Genomic DNA, 13,752 nt, shown 5'->3' on the forward strand with positions numbered 1-13,752 from the left:
ATGTGGAAACCCAGATGTTGACTGGGTATGGATGTAATGGTTGGACAATTTGGAAATCTGTCTACTTGATGTTTCTGTCTTGATAATTATGCCTGTATACTTTGAGGTTCAGGGTGCTGACCTTTTCTCCTGAACAAGGTAAACGATATATGTCTGACTGATTAAAGTAAGCTTGTTAACCCATTTTGAGTTGCTTTCCTTTAACAAAGCAGATCCAAGAACCTGTATGGGCAGCAAACCCTGAGGACGCTTGGGGTGCTTGCTGCTACACCATGACAAATCATTCCCTCTCTGGGCCTCAGTGTCCTCAACTATAATATCAAGGGATTGAACCTGATGCCCTCCAAAGTTCCTTCTGGCTCTAAAGCCCATGTTAAAGCCTGGTCCCCCCGCCCGGGACTTCTTGCAGTTAATGTTCCATCACCCCATACACATCCCAAGTATTTCCTACAGTTTTTCCCCCTCTTTTGGGGACAGGGGGACACGAGCATCAGTGAAGCCTAAGATTACAAGTCTTCGGTCCTCTCTAACTTTCAAACTGAGGTCCCAAGAAAAGCTGGGGGGACATTCTATTGGTTGATGAGTGGGGAGTCAAAGTCAGGGCTCTGAAAATGACACTCCCCTGCTCTGAGACCTTCACTGGCTCTCCCACTGACCCAGGTCAAAGCCAAGTCCTTGTCTGCCTCCAACCTCATCTCCCATTGTTTGTTCACCGACAACCCCTCTTACATACCCTCTGCCTCAGTCAGGCTGACTCTATCATCCCCATCCCTTATACATGTCAGATTCATCTTTCCCTCCAAGTCTTTGTTCAAATCCCCCGAAGGTCCAAAGCACTTTTCTCTTTCCCTATTACTGGTGGCATGGTGGATAGAGCTCTGAGCCTGGGTCAAGAAGACTTGAGTTCAAATCTGAGCTGATACTAGCTGTGTGACTCTGGGCAAGTCACTTAATCTCTGCCTGGCTTACTTAGTTTCCTCACCTGTAAATGAGGATAATAACAGTAACACTTATCTCCTAGGGTTGTTATAAGAATCAAATGAAATTTTTTGTAAAGTGCTTAGTACAGCACCAGGTGCACAATAAATGTTTTTTCCTTCCTTCTTTCCTACTATTTCAGGAACTCCAGAAGTCCCTGACTTTTGGAGCCCCTTGAGGGCAGGTCTGGGTCTGTTCCCCCCCACTCCATCTCCTGCCCCCCACATGCTCACAGGGCACCTAAGTTCAGGAAATAGGGGAGATTAGTGAAGGCTCAAGGTGGGGAGGGGGAGTGAGATAAAACCCAAGACCTTTCCATGGAGGGTCAAGTTGACCTCAGCCAATCCTTGCCTGCCCCTACATCTTTCAAAGGTCCCTGGTGATGTCTAGGACCTAATGCCCCAATTTTCCCTTGGATCATGAATCAAAACCCCTCAACCCACCAAAAAGCAAGCTGAGCCTACTGCCTCTGACTCATCCCTGGGGACAGACAGAAGATACTCTAGACTAGATTTCAAGGGTCAGACCTCAGTGGAGGGTGCACTCCTAGGGTAGGGGAGCCCTGGGCTAGCAGCCAGCACCCCCACTGACTCTCTGTGGGGCATCATTAAAATCCTCCTCCTCTCTGGCTTCCTGCTGGGCAAAATGAGGCTAACAATATGAGCTCTCCCCTGGCCCCCAGCAGCATTGTGTGCAAGACCCAATGAGGGTGATTTATATAGCAGCTCTTTTTGTGGTGTCAAAGAATTGGAAATGGAGGGGATGCCCACCAACTGGGGAGTGACTGAACAGGTTGTGGTATATGAATGCAATGGAATACTATTGTGCTATAAGAAATGATGAGTAGGGGGCGGCTAGGTGGCACAGTGAATAGAGCACTGGCCCTGGAGTCAGGAAGACCTGAGTTCAAATCCGACCTCAGACACTTAACACAAAAACTAGCTGTGTGACCTTAGGCAAGTCACTTAACCCCAATTGCCCTCCAAAAAAAAGGTAAAAAAAAAAAAGAAATGATGAGTAGTCAGACTTCAGAAAAACCTGGAAAGACTTATATGGACTGATGCTGAGTGAAGTGAGTAGCCCCAGAAGAACATTGCACACAGTAATAGCAACATTGTATGATGATCAACTCTGAATGACTTCACTATTCTCAGCAATACAGTGATCCAAGACAGTTCTATAGGACTTATGTTGAAAGATGCTGTCCATCTCCAGAGAAAGAATTGGTAGAGCCTGAATGCAGATCAAAGACACTTATCCTTTGCTTTCTTTATTTTTCTTGGGTTTGGTGTTTTGGAGGTTTGTTTTTTTTGTGTGTGTTTTCTTTCACAGAATGAGTTACATGGAAATGCGTTTTGCATGACTACACATGTATAACCTGTGTCAAATTGCTTGCCTTCTCAACGGGGGAGGAAGGGAGAGAATTTGGAATGCAAAATTTGAATAAAAAAGAATGTTAAAATTATTTTTATGCTTTTCCCCCAACTCCTCCATATTCCAGTGAGCTGCCAAAATGATGAACACAAAAGGAAAAAGGAGAGGAACATGATACATGTTTTTTAGGCCCTTTCGAAAACATAGTGTTGTCCCTTTGGCTACATATATGCAAATATACAAGAAAGGTGATACTGTAGATCTCAAGGGTATGGGCATAGTTCAGCAAGGAATGCCCCACAAATGTTACCATAGCAAGACTGGATGGGTTTATAATGTTACTCAGCATGCTGTAGGCACTGTTGTAAACAAACAGATTAATTAAGGGCAAGATTCTAGCCAAAAGAATTAATGTGCGTATTGAGCATATTAAGCATTCCAAGAGCAGAGATAGCTTCCTGAAGCGGGTAAAGGAAAATGATCAGAAGAAGAAGAAAGCCAAAGAAAAAGGCACTTGGGTTCAACTGAAACTCCAGCCTGCTCCGCCCAGAGAAGCACACTTTGGGAGAACCAATGGCAAGGAACCTGAGCTGTTGGAACCAATCCCCTATGAATTCATGGCCTAAGTGACTAAAAAAAGAACAATAAAAAAAAACTTGGATTATGGAAAAAAAATTATTTTTACATGTGATTGGGAAAAAATAAACATTAAATAAGTTTTTTTTTTTTTAAGATCCAGTAAGGATGATGGATGTTAATTATTGCCTCTTAAGTTCTTAAGAAACCCTATGTGTATTTACTCTAGAGAGGAGAAAATGTGATAAAAAGCCCAAGGGCTTGGAGTCAGAAGACCTGGGACTGGAACCTTGGACCACTCCTTCGCCCTCTCAGTCTCAGTTTCCTCCTCAGTAAAGAGAGGCATAACATCTGCACTATCTCCTTCAGAAGACCACTGTGAGGTCATTGTTTGGTCAGTGGTTAAAATACTAGAGAAATGGGAGCTGGGCATTTTCCTTGTGTCTTTTCCTCTCTGTGGGCCTCGGTTTCTCCCTCTGTCAAATTAAAGCCCTGGTCTAAGTAGTGTACGTCTTTGCCAGCTGAAACAATTTCTGATTGAACTATCAATACCTGTGGCATGCACAAGGTCCCCACCTCCTTGGAGAGTCCCTGTGTACCAAAGCTTCTCACCTCCCCCCAAGCTGCCCTGGAGATGGAAGGATCCTGTCCTTGGATGTCAGAATTGCTCTAAGTACAGTCTGCCTTCCAGGTTCCCAGCTGGTCCTAGTGCCTGGGGGGGTGGGGGTAAGAGGAGGGGAGAAGGCAGGGTGGGTGTGTCTGGGTGGGGCCCCCAAGGAGGGTTACCTCTTGCTTTAGTCGTTCAATTGCAGCCTCCATCTTCTTCAAGGCCACCTCTCTCCTCTTCTGGGCCTCTCTGATCTTGGCCCGGGCCTGGGCTTTGGCCGCCCATTTCCGAAGCAGACAAGTGCCAACCGCAATGACCAGCAGGGCTAAAAAGAAGGAGAGCAGGAACTGGCCTAACTTCTGGAGTGCCTCGGAGACTCCTTCCTGGTACAACATCCTACAACCAGTCAACAGAGAGAGGCCTGGGTTAGGCTGGGCTAGACTGGGGCTGGGCTGCCTGGATTATCCAACCACTCTACTGCTACCCTGGGTTCCCTGGTCAAGCTGCCCCAAGTCAGGTGCTGGACCCAGTGACCTCAAGCTCTGATGCTTTGGATTCTCTGGGGCCATGTTCTGGAACCGCGGTGGAGAAAATGATGAGGCAGGCAGTGAGACTTCTGTCCTGGGAAGGGTTCTGAGCATCCCATTTTTTGCTTGCCAACAAGTGGCTCAATCAGGCCTCACCCAACCTCGGCTTTGCACCAAGGGTGGACCTCACTAGAAGCTAGCCCTGGAGACTGCAGGTGACAATCTCTCGGCAGCTGCTGGCCATCCTCAATTCTTCCCCCTCCTCTGCTGTCTAGTCTCTTTTTAAGCAGGTCACCAAGTGCTACATTTGGTGACATCTAGCCCCAGGCTGGCATTTAGGAGGACTTGTGGCCTTCTGGTGCCAACCTACCTGTACTGTTGTTCAGGAAGACCCCCCGCCAAGGGAGGCAGGTACAGTGGGAGAAGAGAAGCTGGCAGCAGCAGGGAGAAGGGAGATTTAGGCATGGGGAGGAGCCCAGCCCAGCCCCCAGAGTCCAGTGATGATTGGGGGTAAGAAGGAGACTGTCCTGAGTTACTGCCCTTGGTCCTTCCACCTGCAGCCTTATGCAACTGATGAGAAACTGAACAGGTCCCAGATACAGAGCAGGGCAGGACATTTTTCCCCAATTTGGCCTCTTCTGGGACTCAGGACCAAAGGGTTATCATGCAGTCAGTCAATAAGCATTGATTAAGTGCTTACCACATGACAGGCACTGTGGGGTCCCTGCCCTCAAGGAGCTCCCAGTCTACTGGGGGAGACCGCACATACGGAAGGAGTAAATGGATGGCAATGTCAGAGGGAGCCACTAGGGAGGAAGACTACCTGGAAATGCTCCTACAGAGTGAGCCGGGACCTCCATTTAAAGAGGGGACCTAGCACGTGGGCCAGTCCCCATGCCTGGCACCTTCTCTGGCCTCCTGTCCAGGTCCCTTTTATGTGCACTCTTCCCCCATGAGATTGTAAGCTCCTCAAGGGCAGCAGGCCACTCATTTCTATTTGCATCCCCAGAGTTTAGCAAAGTACCCGGCACATAGTAGGTCTTAATAAATATTTCTTGACTGACTGATTTGAGTCTTAAAGGAAGTCAGGGAAACAGGCTGAGATAAGGAAAGTGAGCATGCCAGGTGTGGAAGGTGTGTGGGACAGAGACCACTACCAAAAAAAAATCAATACAAAGATGTAGATAACTGAAAGCAGAAATGAGTGTATTGCTTCCTCATGAGAAGGGTATCCCCCTCATCGCTCTACTGGTGCCGGGCAGGTAAGTACAAACTGATTCTGGAAAGCAAGGTCCCTTTATACCCTAACACACATGCCCCCCAGCCCCCTTCCCCTTATCCCATTGACTGATCTTCAATGCCCACAATCTAATCGAAGTGAGAATCTCACCCAGCAACAAAGAACAAAGGCAGTTACACAAGTCTGAAGACAAGAAAAGGTGGGAATTTCTGCGAGAGTTTATAAGAGTGCACAGTTTAGGTTGTGTTGCAAAGCATGGCTAACTACAGATGTTATTCTGTGCTTCAATAATGCAAACACTATTAACCCTTCTGAGGAGGCTTCACTTCTGAGAAATCATCCCTCCCAATCCCCCCTCCTATTTGTTACAACGTGAAGACTGCTCACACCATTACTGGAAGGCCTCTTCCACTAATTCTTCTTGAGAATCCCCATCAGGGTGATCTCACTGGGCACCCAACCCTGGCTTTTCAGAATCATCAGTTTAAAATCTCCTTTCCCTTCTATTTTCACCAATTGGCACAAGGAGTCTTTGACCATTCCTCTTATCAGTTGCATCATACAGGGGAGACACATTGGGAGTAGGATAATTCCACTAAAATCTGGCAGGAGGAACCCAAGGGTGTGCTTCCATCAGGACCCATGAAACCAGGAAATCCCAGAGGTATTGAAGGGAGAATTCCATGTCTGGGTGGGGACATGTGTCAATTACCTAATGTTTTGGGTAATAGTTTTAACTACTTCCCCATTTTTATACAACCACTGAAAAGGTTTAGCTTCCCACAGACACCTCCTTCTTCTGTTAGTAAATAAATCCTGGCTGCTAAGAACCTATGCAGGATTTAATGGTACCAGGACCCAGGGCCAACTCCTGAGTGCTGCTTGGGGCCCACCACAAATCCAGCAGTTGGTTAAATTAAAACTCTCTGCTGCACTCTCCATTAATTGAATATACCAATTCACTTGGTTTAGGGGTAGAGGACAACATGCTAATCCCAGAACTGATGCCTAGGGACCAGAGGCAAAAGAAGATACCTGCAGCAAAGCAAAGCAAGGGCATAGCAACCGAGAGAAGCAATAAAACCACAACAATTCTCTAGGTCATGAATGGGTCGATCACTTTTTCTTTTTTTTATACACATTTGTTTTTAAAACTTTGAGTTCCAGATTTTTTCCTTTCTTCCTTCTTCACCCACCCCCCACTGGGAAGATAAGAAATTCAATATGGACTGTACATGTGTAGTTACACAAAACATTTCCATAGCAGGTATATTGTGAAAGACTTGACTATATTTCCCTCCATCCTATCCCACCCCCCACTTATTCTATTTTCTCCTTTGACCCTATTTCTCTTCAAAAGTGTTTGCTTCTAACTATGCTCTCCCCCAATCTGCCCTCCCTTCTATCATCCCCCCTCTTATCTCCTTCCCCCCTGCTTTCCTGTAGGGTAATTGAGTGTGTGTGTTATTCCCTCCTTAAGCCAGGTTCAATGAGAGTAAGGTTGACCCATTCCCTTTCACCTTCCTGTTCTTCCCCTCCATGGTAACAGTGTTCTCTTGCCTCTTTTTACCCTAATTTATCTCTCCCTTTCTCCTTCTCCCAATACATTCCTCTTTCACCTCTTAATTTTTTTTTAGATATCATTCCTTCCTATTCAACTGATCCTGTGCCCTGTCTATGTATACACGTACACACATATACACAACTCACATATGCACTTATATACACATATACCCTCCTATACATACATATGTATATGTACATATTCCCTTCAACTATCCTCATACTGAGAAAAGTCTCATGAGTTACAATGATCGTTTTTCCATGTAGGAATGGAAATAGCTCAGCTTTAATAAGCTCCTTGTGATTTCTTTTCCCTACTTACTTTCTCACGCTTCTATTCAAAGTCAGTTTTAAGGTTCCAGGATCTGGTGACAGCCAGTCCACTGGGCCGGGGCTGGCACTGGTCCCTTCGCTCGAGTGTGATAAGTCCAACCTTCTTCTTTGGTTCAAACAGCAGTGTCAGCAGTGAGGAGCATCTGATATGGGCCTTCCCAGGCAGGAGTCAGCTTTTCTTCCTTCCAGGTTTAGATCCACACCCAGTCACCAGACTGGGACCTATGAACTGGAAACCCCTGGGGAGGTGTTTGAGCAATCATTCCCTTCTTTAGTAGCACTAATAATTGATGTGCTAAAGATTGTATCTATTCCCTACCGAATCTCTCTATCAGGAGGAGTGAGGAGAGATTAAAGGGTTGTGCGGGATAGGGGTGACCATAAAGAAGTTCATGGGGTTAAATCAATGTCCCTCCAGGGCATTGTCCTGATCCTAAGGAGTGTTAGGGGTAAACATTTTGTTCAGGGCAACTGAGTCTCCACCATTAGTTTAGTTAATTGTTTCTTGATTTCCTGATTCACTCTTTCTACCTTGTCAGAAGAAGGAGGGTGCCAGGGGGTATGGAGTTCCCAGGATATCTCTAAAGTTCACATAAAACTTTTGCTGTGAAATGGGACACTTGATCCGAGTCTATACTCTCCACCAGCCCATAACTAGGGATTATTTGTTCCAACAAAGTTCTAGTAATTGTAGAGGCAGTAGCCTGTGCAAGAGGAAAGGCTTCCACCCGTGACGTGAGGTAATCCACAATGACCAACAGGTATCTTAGTTGTCCTGCCAGGGGCACCTCAGTGAAGTCCACCTGTATACTTTGAAAGGGCCTGATACCTGGAGGCCGCCCTCCCATTGGAGTCTGGCACTGTATTTGTTTGTCCTTTGACACACAATGCAGCCATTGACCATTTGGCGTGCCAATGCGCATGTTCCAGGACATACATACTGGGTCAAGCTGCATCACACAGGTTCTGGACATCCCAGTGGCTGCCCTAGTGCAGGTGTCGTAAAATCTGTCTCACTAGGCTTATTCAGTACCCCAGGCCCGTCAGGAAGGAGCTACCTTCCTTGAGGGTCTTTTGCAGCACCTAGATCTACTGCTTGTTCTTCTTCCCCAGTCAGGAGTGGGGAGTCAGACTTGGATCAAGGGAGGGGATAAGACCCAATATAGGTGCCTCTCTCAATTTTAATTCTCCAGCCCTCCGGGCCTCCTCATTCGGTTGTACCTGGTTTTCCCATTGCCCACCCTCAGGGAAGTGAGCAGACTGCCGGGTCAGCTCCACCCTCCCCCAGTGGACCTCTGCCCTTTCCCAGTCAGCTTACCTGCACGGAGGTGGGTGGGCTTCTGGGTCAGGGAGGCTTGGCACCGGTGAGAATTTCAAGGTGTGTACTGACCAATTACTGTTTTTGGCTTCTGCAAGTTTTTGCTTACATAATACCTAACCCTTGGTCCTGGCCTCCCTTTAAATCGCTGCTATACCACCCGGCACGGTGGGGTGGTACCTCGCTCGTCAGCCTGCCGTGTGGCCTCATCAGCCAACATGGCATATAATAAAGGGTCCAATTCTAAATTGTTAGTTGGGTCTGGCTAGAGTTTTATGGGTACCACAATCCACCAGTCAGTTTCCCCTAGCCTCAAAAGAATTTCCCTTTTGACAGCCATTCACATGTATCAGAGCCACCACCAGAGGGAGCTGTACTTGCTTTAACAAGGTGTCATGAACCAATTCTTTTCCTTTACTATTTCCCATACCCCTCTCCTCCCAAATCTTTAGATCTTACAAGTCCTTCTAAAGAAGGGCAGGGCTTGGACAAAAAAAAGATGGAGAAGGAGGAGACTTTGAGCACACTGCTTCAGCTTCCTTATTTAAAAAACCTTTCTGAGTAAGCCATCTACTTTAAGCCTATCAGAGTCCCACCCAGGGACTCATAAAATCCACTAAAGGTCTGAATTGAAGATTCATTCAGTAAAATTACCAATTTTCTTTTAGCAAAACAATTTTAACTGAAACTTCCTTGTAAACAAGGACAAGCGGCTTAAATTACAATATTTCAAAATATTACAACACATAGTAAACTACTTCTCATATAACACAGATAATACAACTGTTTATTCAGTTACACAGTAAGAGACTATAAACAAGTATCACGTAACTAAATTTAACTTTAAAATCAAAACCAATTAATTGCCAATCTGGTGGCCTTAATTTAGTCTTTTTCCTTTACACAGAAACAAGTAAATTTAGCTTACACCATTTACACTCAAATAGCTTTTGTTTTATCCCATATATTATGCCAAGCACCTTTACAATTATGTTATTCCCATAAAATCCGTAGGATATGGATTCACTATCACCATCCCTTATTGAACAGTAAACTAAGGTAAATAAAACTTTCTTGGGGCCATACAGTGAATCAATTTCTTGATGCCAAATAACAATATGCACCTTTTTTGATTATATAACTATACCTTTCTAAGTTCTAATACCCTTGGCCCTCTAAAAGGAAATATTATCCACACTTTTATATATTTTCTTAATATTTCAGTTCCCCATTCACATTTTCCTGGGAAAGTTTACAAGCAGTTTGAAATTATCTATTATAATCAGGTTAGGGGGCAGCTAGGTGGCGCAGTGAGTAAGAGCACCGGCCCCAGAGTCAGGAGACCTGGGATCGGTTCCGGCCTCAGATACTTGGCACCCACACAAAAAATAACTGGCCATGTAACCTTGAGCAAGTTACTTAACCCCAATTGCTTAAAAAAATATATCAGGTTAGTTTAAAATATGCTGAGACAATATTCTCACTGCTTCTTTTAGTTCTAGGAATCATTACAAATCACAGTTATCTATATCTTTACCATAATCAATGCCCATCTTTAAAATCAAATTCAATAGCCACCCAATTTCAGCATTTCCACTTAAAACAAAAATTCCCTTCTTAAAAGCAAAAATAACCCTTCAAATATGGGAATTCCTTAATATTAATTCCCAAAATATTATAAATTTCACAAATATCCAAATTAACATACATAAATATATCCTTAGATGAAACAGACTTGTAAAATCACAACTCTTATCTTTTTCCCAGGATTTTCATCTGTGAAATAAGGGTCCAGCAACACAGCAACTTTTGTACCAAGTTCATAAGAACTTTTAGGTTACTTAACAGCTTCTTAATAACATTTAGATAAGAGAAGTTGCTTTAAAAAAAAAACATCCCATTATCTATTTAGGTGAATGTATTTTTAAATCACCTAGCATAGAAAATAAACTATTAACTTTAAACCACTGTATACATTTTCATGATAGCTCAGATTTCCAATGGACAATCTACTATCATAGTAAATATCAGTAGCATTATTACATTTATACCCAAATATAATAGTTTCACATTTTTATCACATCCCTTCAAAAGTCAATTCATATACAACAAAATTCAATTTGAAATTGCTTTAACACTAATTTCTACATTTTACAATCATATTTATCTATATAGCTCTCTATTTTTTTTAAGTCCAATACTTCTGGTCTTTAAAAAAAAAACAAACCTGCTCTGTATAACCTCTTTAAAAAGCTAAAATCCTTTCTCCTCTCCAAGCTCCCAATCAAAACTGGCCAAGGCATTAATTTCTCACTCCTATTCTTCTGAGACATTTGCAAAAAGTTTTAATCAGATTAACTAAAGGGTTTAGCCCAGGCCAAAAAGACCTAACAAGATGTGGCCAACTCCCCTTTTAAGCAGAAATCTTGGGAGTTTAACAATCAATTGTACCAATATCTTTACATTCAATAAAACCCTCCTATAGATGCATCCTGAAAGATGAATAGATATAATGACACAAATAAAATTTCAAAGTATTAGAAAAATTCAATTCTCAGTTACTACAGGGTTCCCAGATATTAAAGTTCCCAGATTTAAATTAGCCTTAATAACAATTTATCCAATGTCTTTCCTTCCTTCTTTTATCCTTGGATAGAAAATTATTACTTTTAACCCCACATAAATGTGATAGTCCATAAACCTCCCAACTAGCAGACATTAATATATATCTTGAAAATCACCCTTTCAAATTTTAGGTTTCTCATTTACTTAACATATAGATATGCTCTCTCAAAGCACACACAGAGACATAACACAAAGACCCAAACACAAAACAAGTCCTGCTCCTAGGCACCTTTCTTTTTATAATTTGGTAATTGATTCCAATTGCTTAACCTTACCCCTGGCAGGCTATCTTTTGGAACATCTGGAAAGGGGCTATGCTTCTGACCATCCACTTTTAACTGGGACTTCCCCATGGCTCACCAGTTCTTTCCTGTTGAGGTTCACTATATCTAGCCAAGGGATAGAGGCTCACTAGTTCTTGTTCTCTTTTGAAAACTCACTAATCTTGCTCCCTTATGGGAGAGGAGGCTGGCTAGATCTTATCAAGGGCTCACTAGTTCTTTGTTTCTGTGGAAAGCTCACCCATCTTGCCTTCTCACCACACTAAGCTCAGCCTTGTTTCCCCTCCCTAGTCACCCAGAGACTCATTAGTTCTTGCCCCTGTTATAGGGGCTCACTGATCTTGTCTTACCTGGGTCTGTGTGCACAGGACTTAGGTGACCGGCTCAAATTCTTCAGTGGGTGGTGGTTGTTGTGCCCTTCCCAAAATTTCCTCTTTCAGCTGACTGTCCTTCTTTGGCTCCATTCCTTAAAAGTGAAAGGAAACTCCCAGACCATTCCCTGGACCACTGGCAAATGGCTGGCGGACGCCTATTCTAGGATTGTCTGGGAGACCCTTCCCCAGATAAGGGGATCCTGGATGAGCCCCTCAAAACTGTGTGGGACAGAGAACACTACCAAAAAAAAAAAATCAATACAAAGACTTAGATACCTGTAAGCAGAAATGAGTTTATTGCTTTCTCATGAAGAAGGGTACTGCCCCTCGTCTCTCTAATGGTGCCGGCCAGGGAAGTACAAATTGATTCTGGAAAGCAAGGTCCCTTTATACCCTAACATGAGCCCCTCCCCAACTCCCTTCCCCTTATCCCTTTGACTGGTCTTCAGGGGCCACTATCTATTCCTGGGAATCTTCCCCAGCAACAAAGAACAAAGGCAATTACACAAGTTTGCCTGGAGACAAGAAAAGGTGGGAATTTTTGCAAGAGTTTGCAAGAGTGCACAGTTTAGGTTGTGTTGCAAAGCATGGTTTTACAACCTAACTACAGATGTTATTCTTTTTTTTTTTTTAAGCAATTGGGGTTAAGTAACTTGCTCAAGGTTACACAGCCAGTTATTTCTAGGTGTGGTGCTAAGTATCTGAGCCTGGATTCGAACCCCAGCTCATCCCGACACTGGGGCCAGTGCTCTTACTCACTGTGCTACCTGGCTGCCCCTACAGATGTTATTCTGAAAGAGAGTAAACTGTGTTTCAATAATACAAAAACTACTAACCCTTTTGAGGAGGCTTCACTTTTGAGAAATCATGCCTCACAAAGGCAACAAGTTCAAAGTCACGAGAAGGAAACTTGAAAACATTGAGTCTAATTGGCCCATTCTACAGATGGGGCAACTAAGGGCCCAGAGAAAGGAAAGACATTTGCCTAAGATCTAACAAGTTAATGGTTATAATTCTGTCTCACATTTAGAGATTCTAAGAGGGAGCTGTGAGGAGAAAGAATATTCCAGTAATGGGGTCATAAAAAGTTGGTCATGGCTGAACAACTGAACACAACAACAAATAAATGTTAACTATTATTACTACTGTTAATTTTAATGCTATTGGCTCAAGCTCCTCTTCTGTTGCCTTTTCCCCAATATCGATCAACAGTGTCTCTCTTACTTTATTGATTGATCCAGTATTTTTTAATCGCCCCAGTGTCATTTAGTCAATTAATATCAATTAACTCTTTAAAAAGAGATGTTTATTGAGAAAATATAGGAAGAGATACAAATGTATGCCCCCCAACTCCTGAGGGACACACTCTCAGCTATACTACCTCAGTCTACCTTAAATCAATCTGCTACAAGGAATTCACCCCACCAAGTTCACTTCCAAATGCAGCCCACACTAGGACAGAATTGGACCTTGCTGCAATAAGACATAGTATGTCAATGGTCATCTCGTGCTGATGTTAACCAATACTGGTATCAATTCCATTTCCTGGATCTTTTGCGATAGCATAGGCCCTACACCAAAGGAAAGACGATCCAGTCCAAAGGAAGAAGCAATGCCTTGCTGGGTACTCACAGGCTGCATGATTGAGGCATGTGTGAGGAGAATGAAAGGTTCCTACCCTACCAAGGGGCCTACAGCAATCCTTGCCTCATTCACCACCAGGCTCACTTTGACCAGTGAGTATATGGCTCAGCAACAAGCCAAAAGTCTTCTTCTTCAACAAAGGAAAAATAAGGTTTGTATTAGGCTGAGCACACTGCACAAGCTGATAAGAACTGGCATCTCACTGGCCAGTCCCCCATTACACATATGTCTCTATAAAGTCATTACAAGATGACGTTGATGAGGAAGGATGGAAAGGGTTCCAAAAGGACTTATGTAGAGATTCTAAGATTC

General features: G+C 43.6%; 1 protein-coding gene and 1 pseudogene across 7 annotated transcripts in view; one reads left to right on the forward strand and one right to left on the reverse strand.

Annotated features, from left to right (window-relative positions):
• Positions 1-12,126, reverse strand: part of LOC138165386 (fatty-acid amide hydrolase 1-like) — a 44,312-nt gene extending 32,186 nt beyond the window's left edge. Inside the window, exons 1-3 of one of the 7 annotated variants that reach the window (XM_069093668.1) lie at positions 11,417-11,549; positions 7,188-7,437; positions 3,715-3,931 (exon numbers count right to left, since the gene is read on the reverse strand). In XM_069093668.1, coding sequence (XP_068949769.1) covers positions 3,715-3,930 — 216 coding nt within the window. In that variant the 5' untranslated portion in view covers position 3,931; positions 7,188-7,437; positions 11,417-11,549. Of the gene's footprint in view, positions 1-3,714; positions 3,932-7,187; positions 7,438-11,416; positions 11,608-11,772 lie in introns of those variants that run through there. The other 6 variants (XR_011169349.1, XM_069093669.1, XM_069093670.1 and 3 more) reach the window with 6 other exon arrangements.
• Positions 2,492-3,299, forward strand: LOC138165388 (large ribosomal subunit protein eL21-like; annotated as a pseudogene).
• Positions 12,127-13,752: the final 1,626 nt, after the last annotated feature.

The sequence above is a fragment of the Petaurus breviceps genome, unplaced genomic scaffold (assembly GCF_028583685.1).
Source record: "Petaurus breviceps papuanus isolate PSGF00001 unplaced genomic scaffold, PetGlider_PUasm1.0 208, whole genome shotgun sequence".
Lineage (NCBI taxonomy): Eukaryota > Metazoa > Chordata > Mammalia > Diprotodontia > Petauridae > Petaurus > Petaurus breviceps.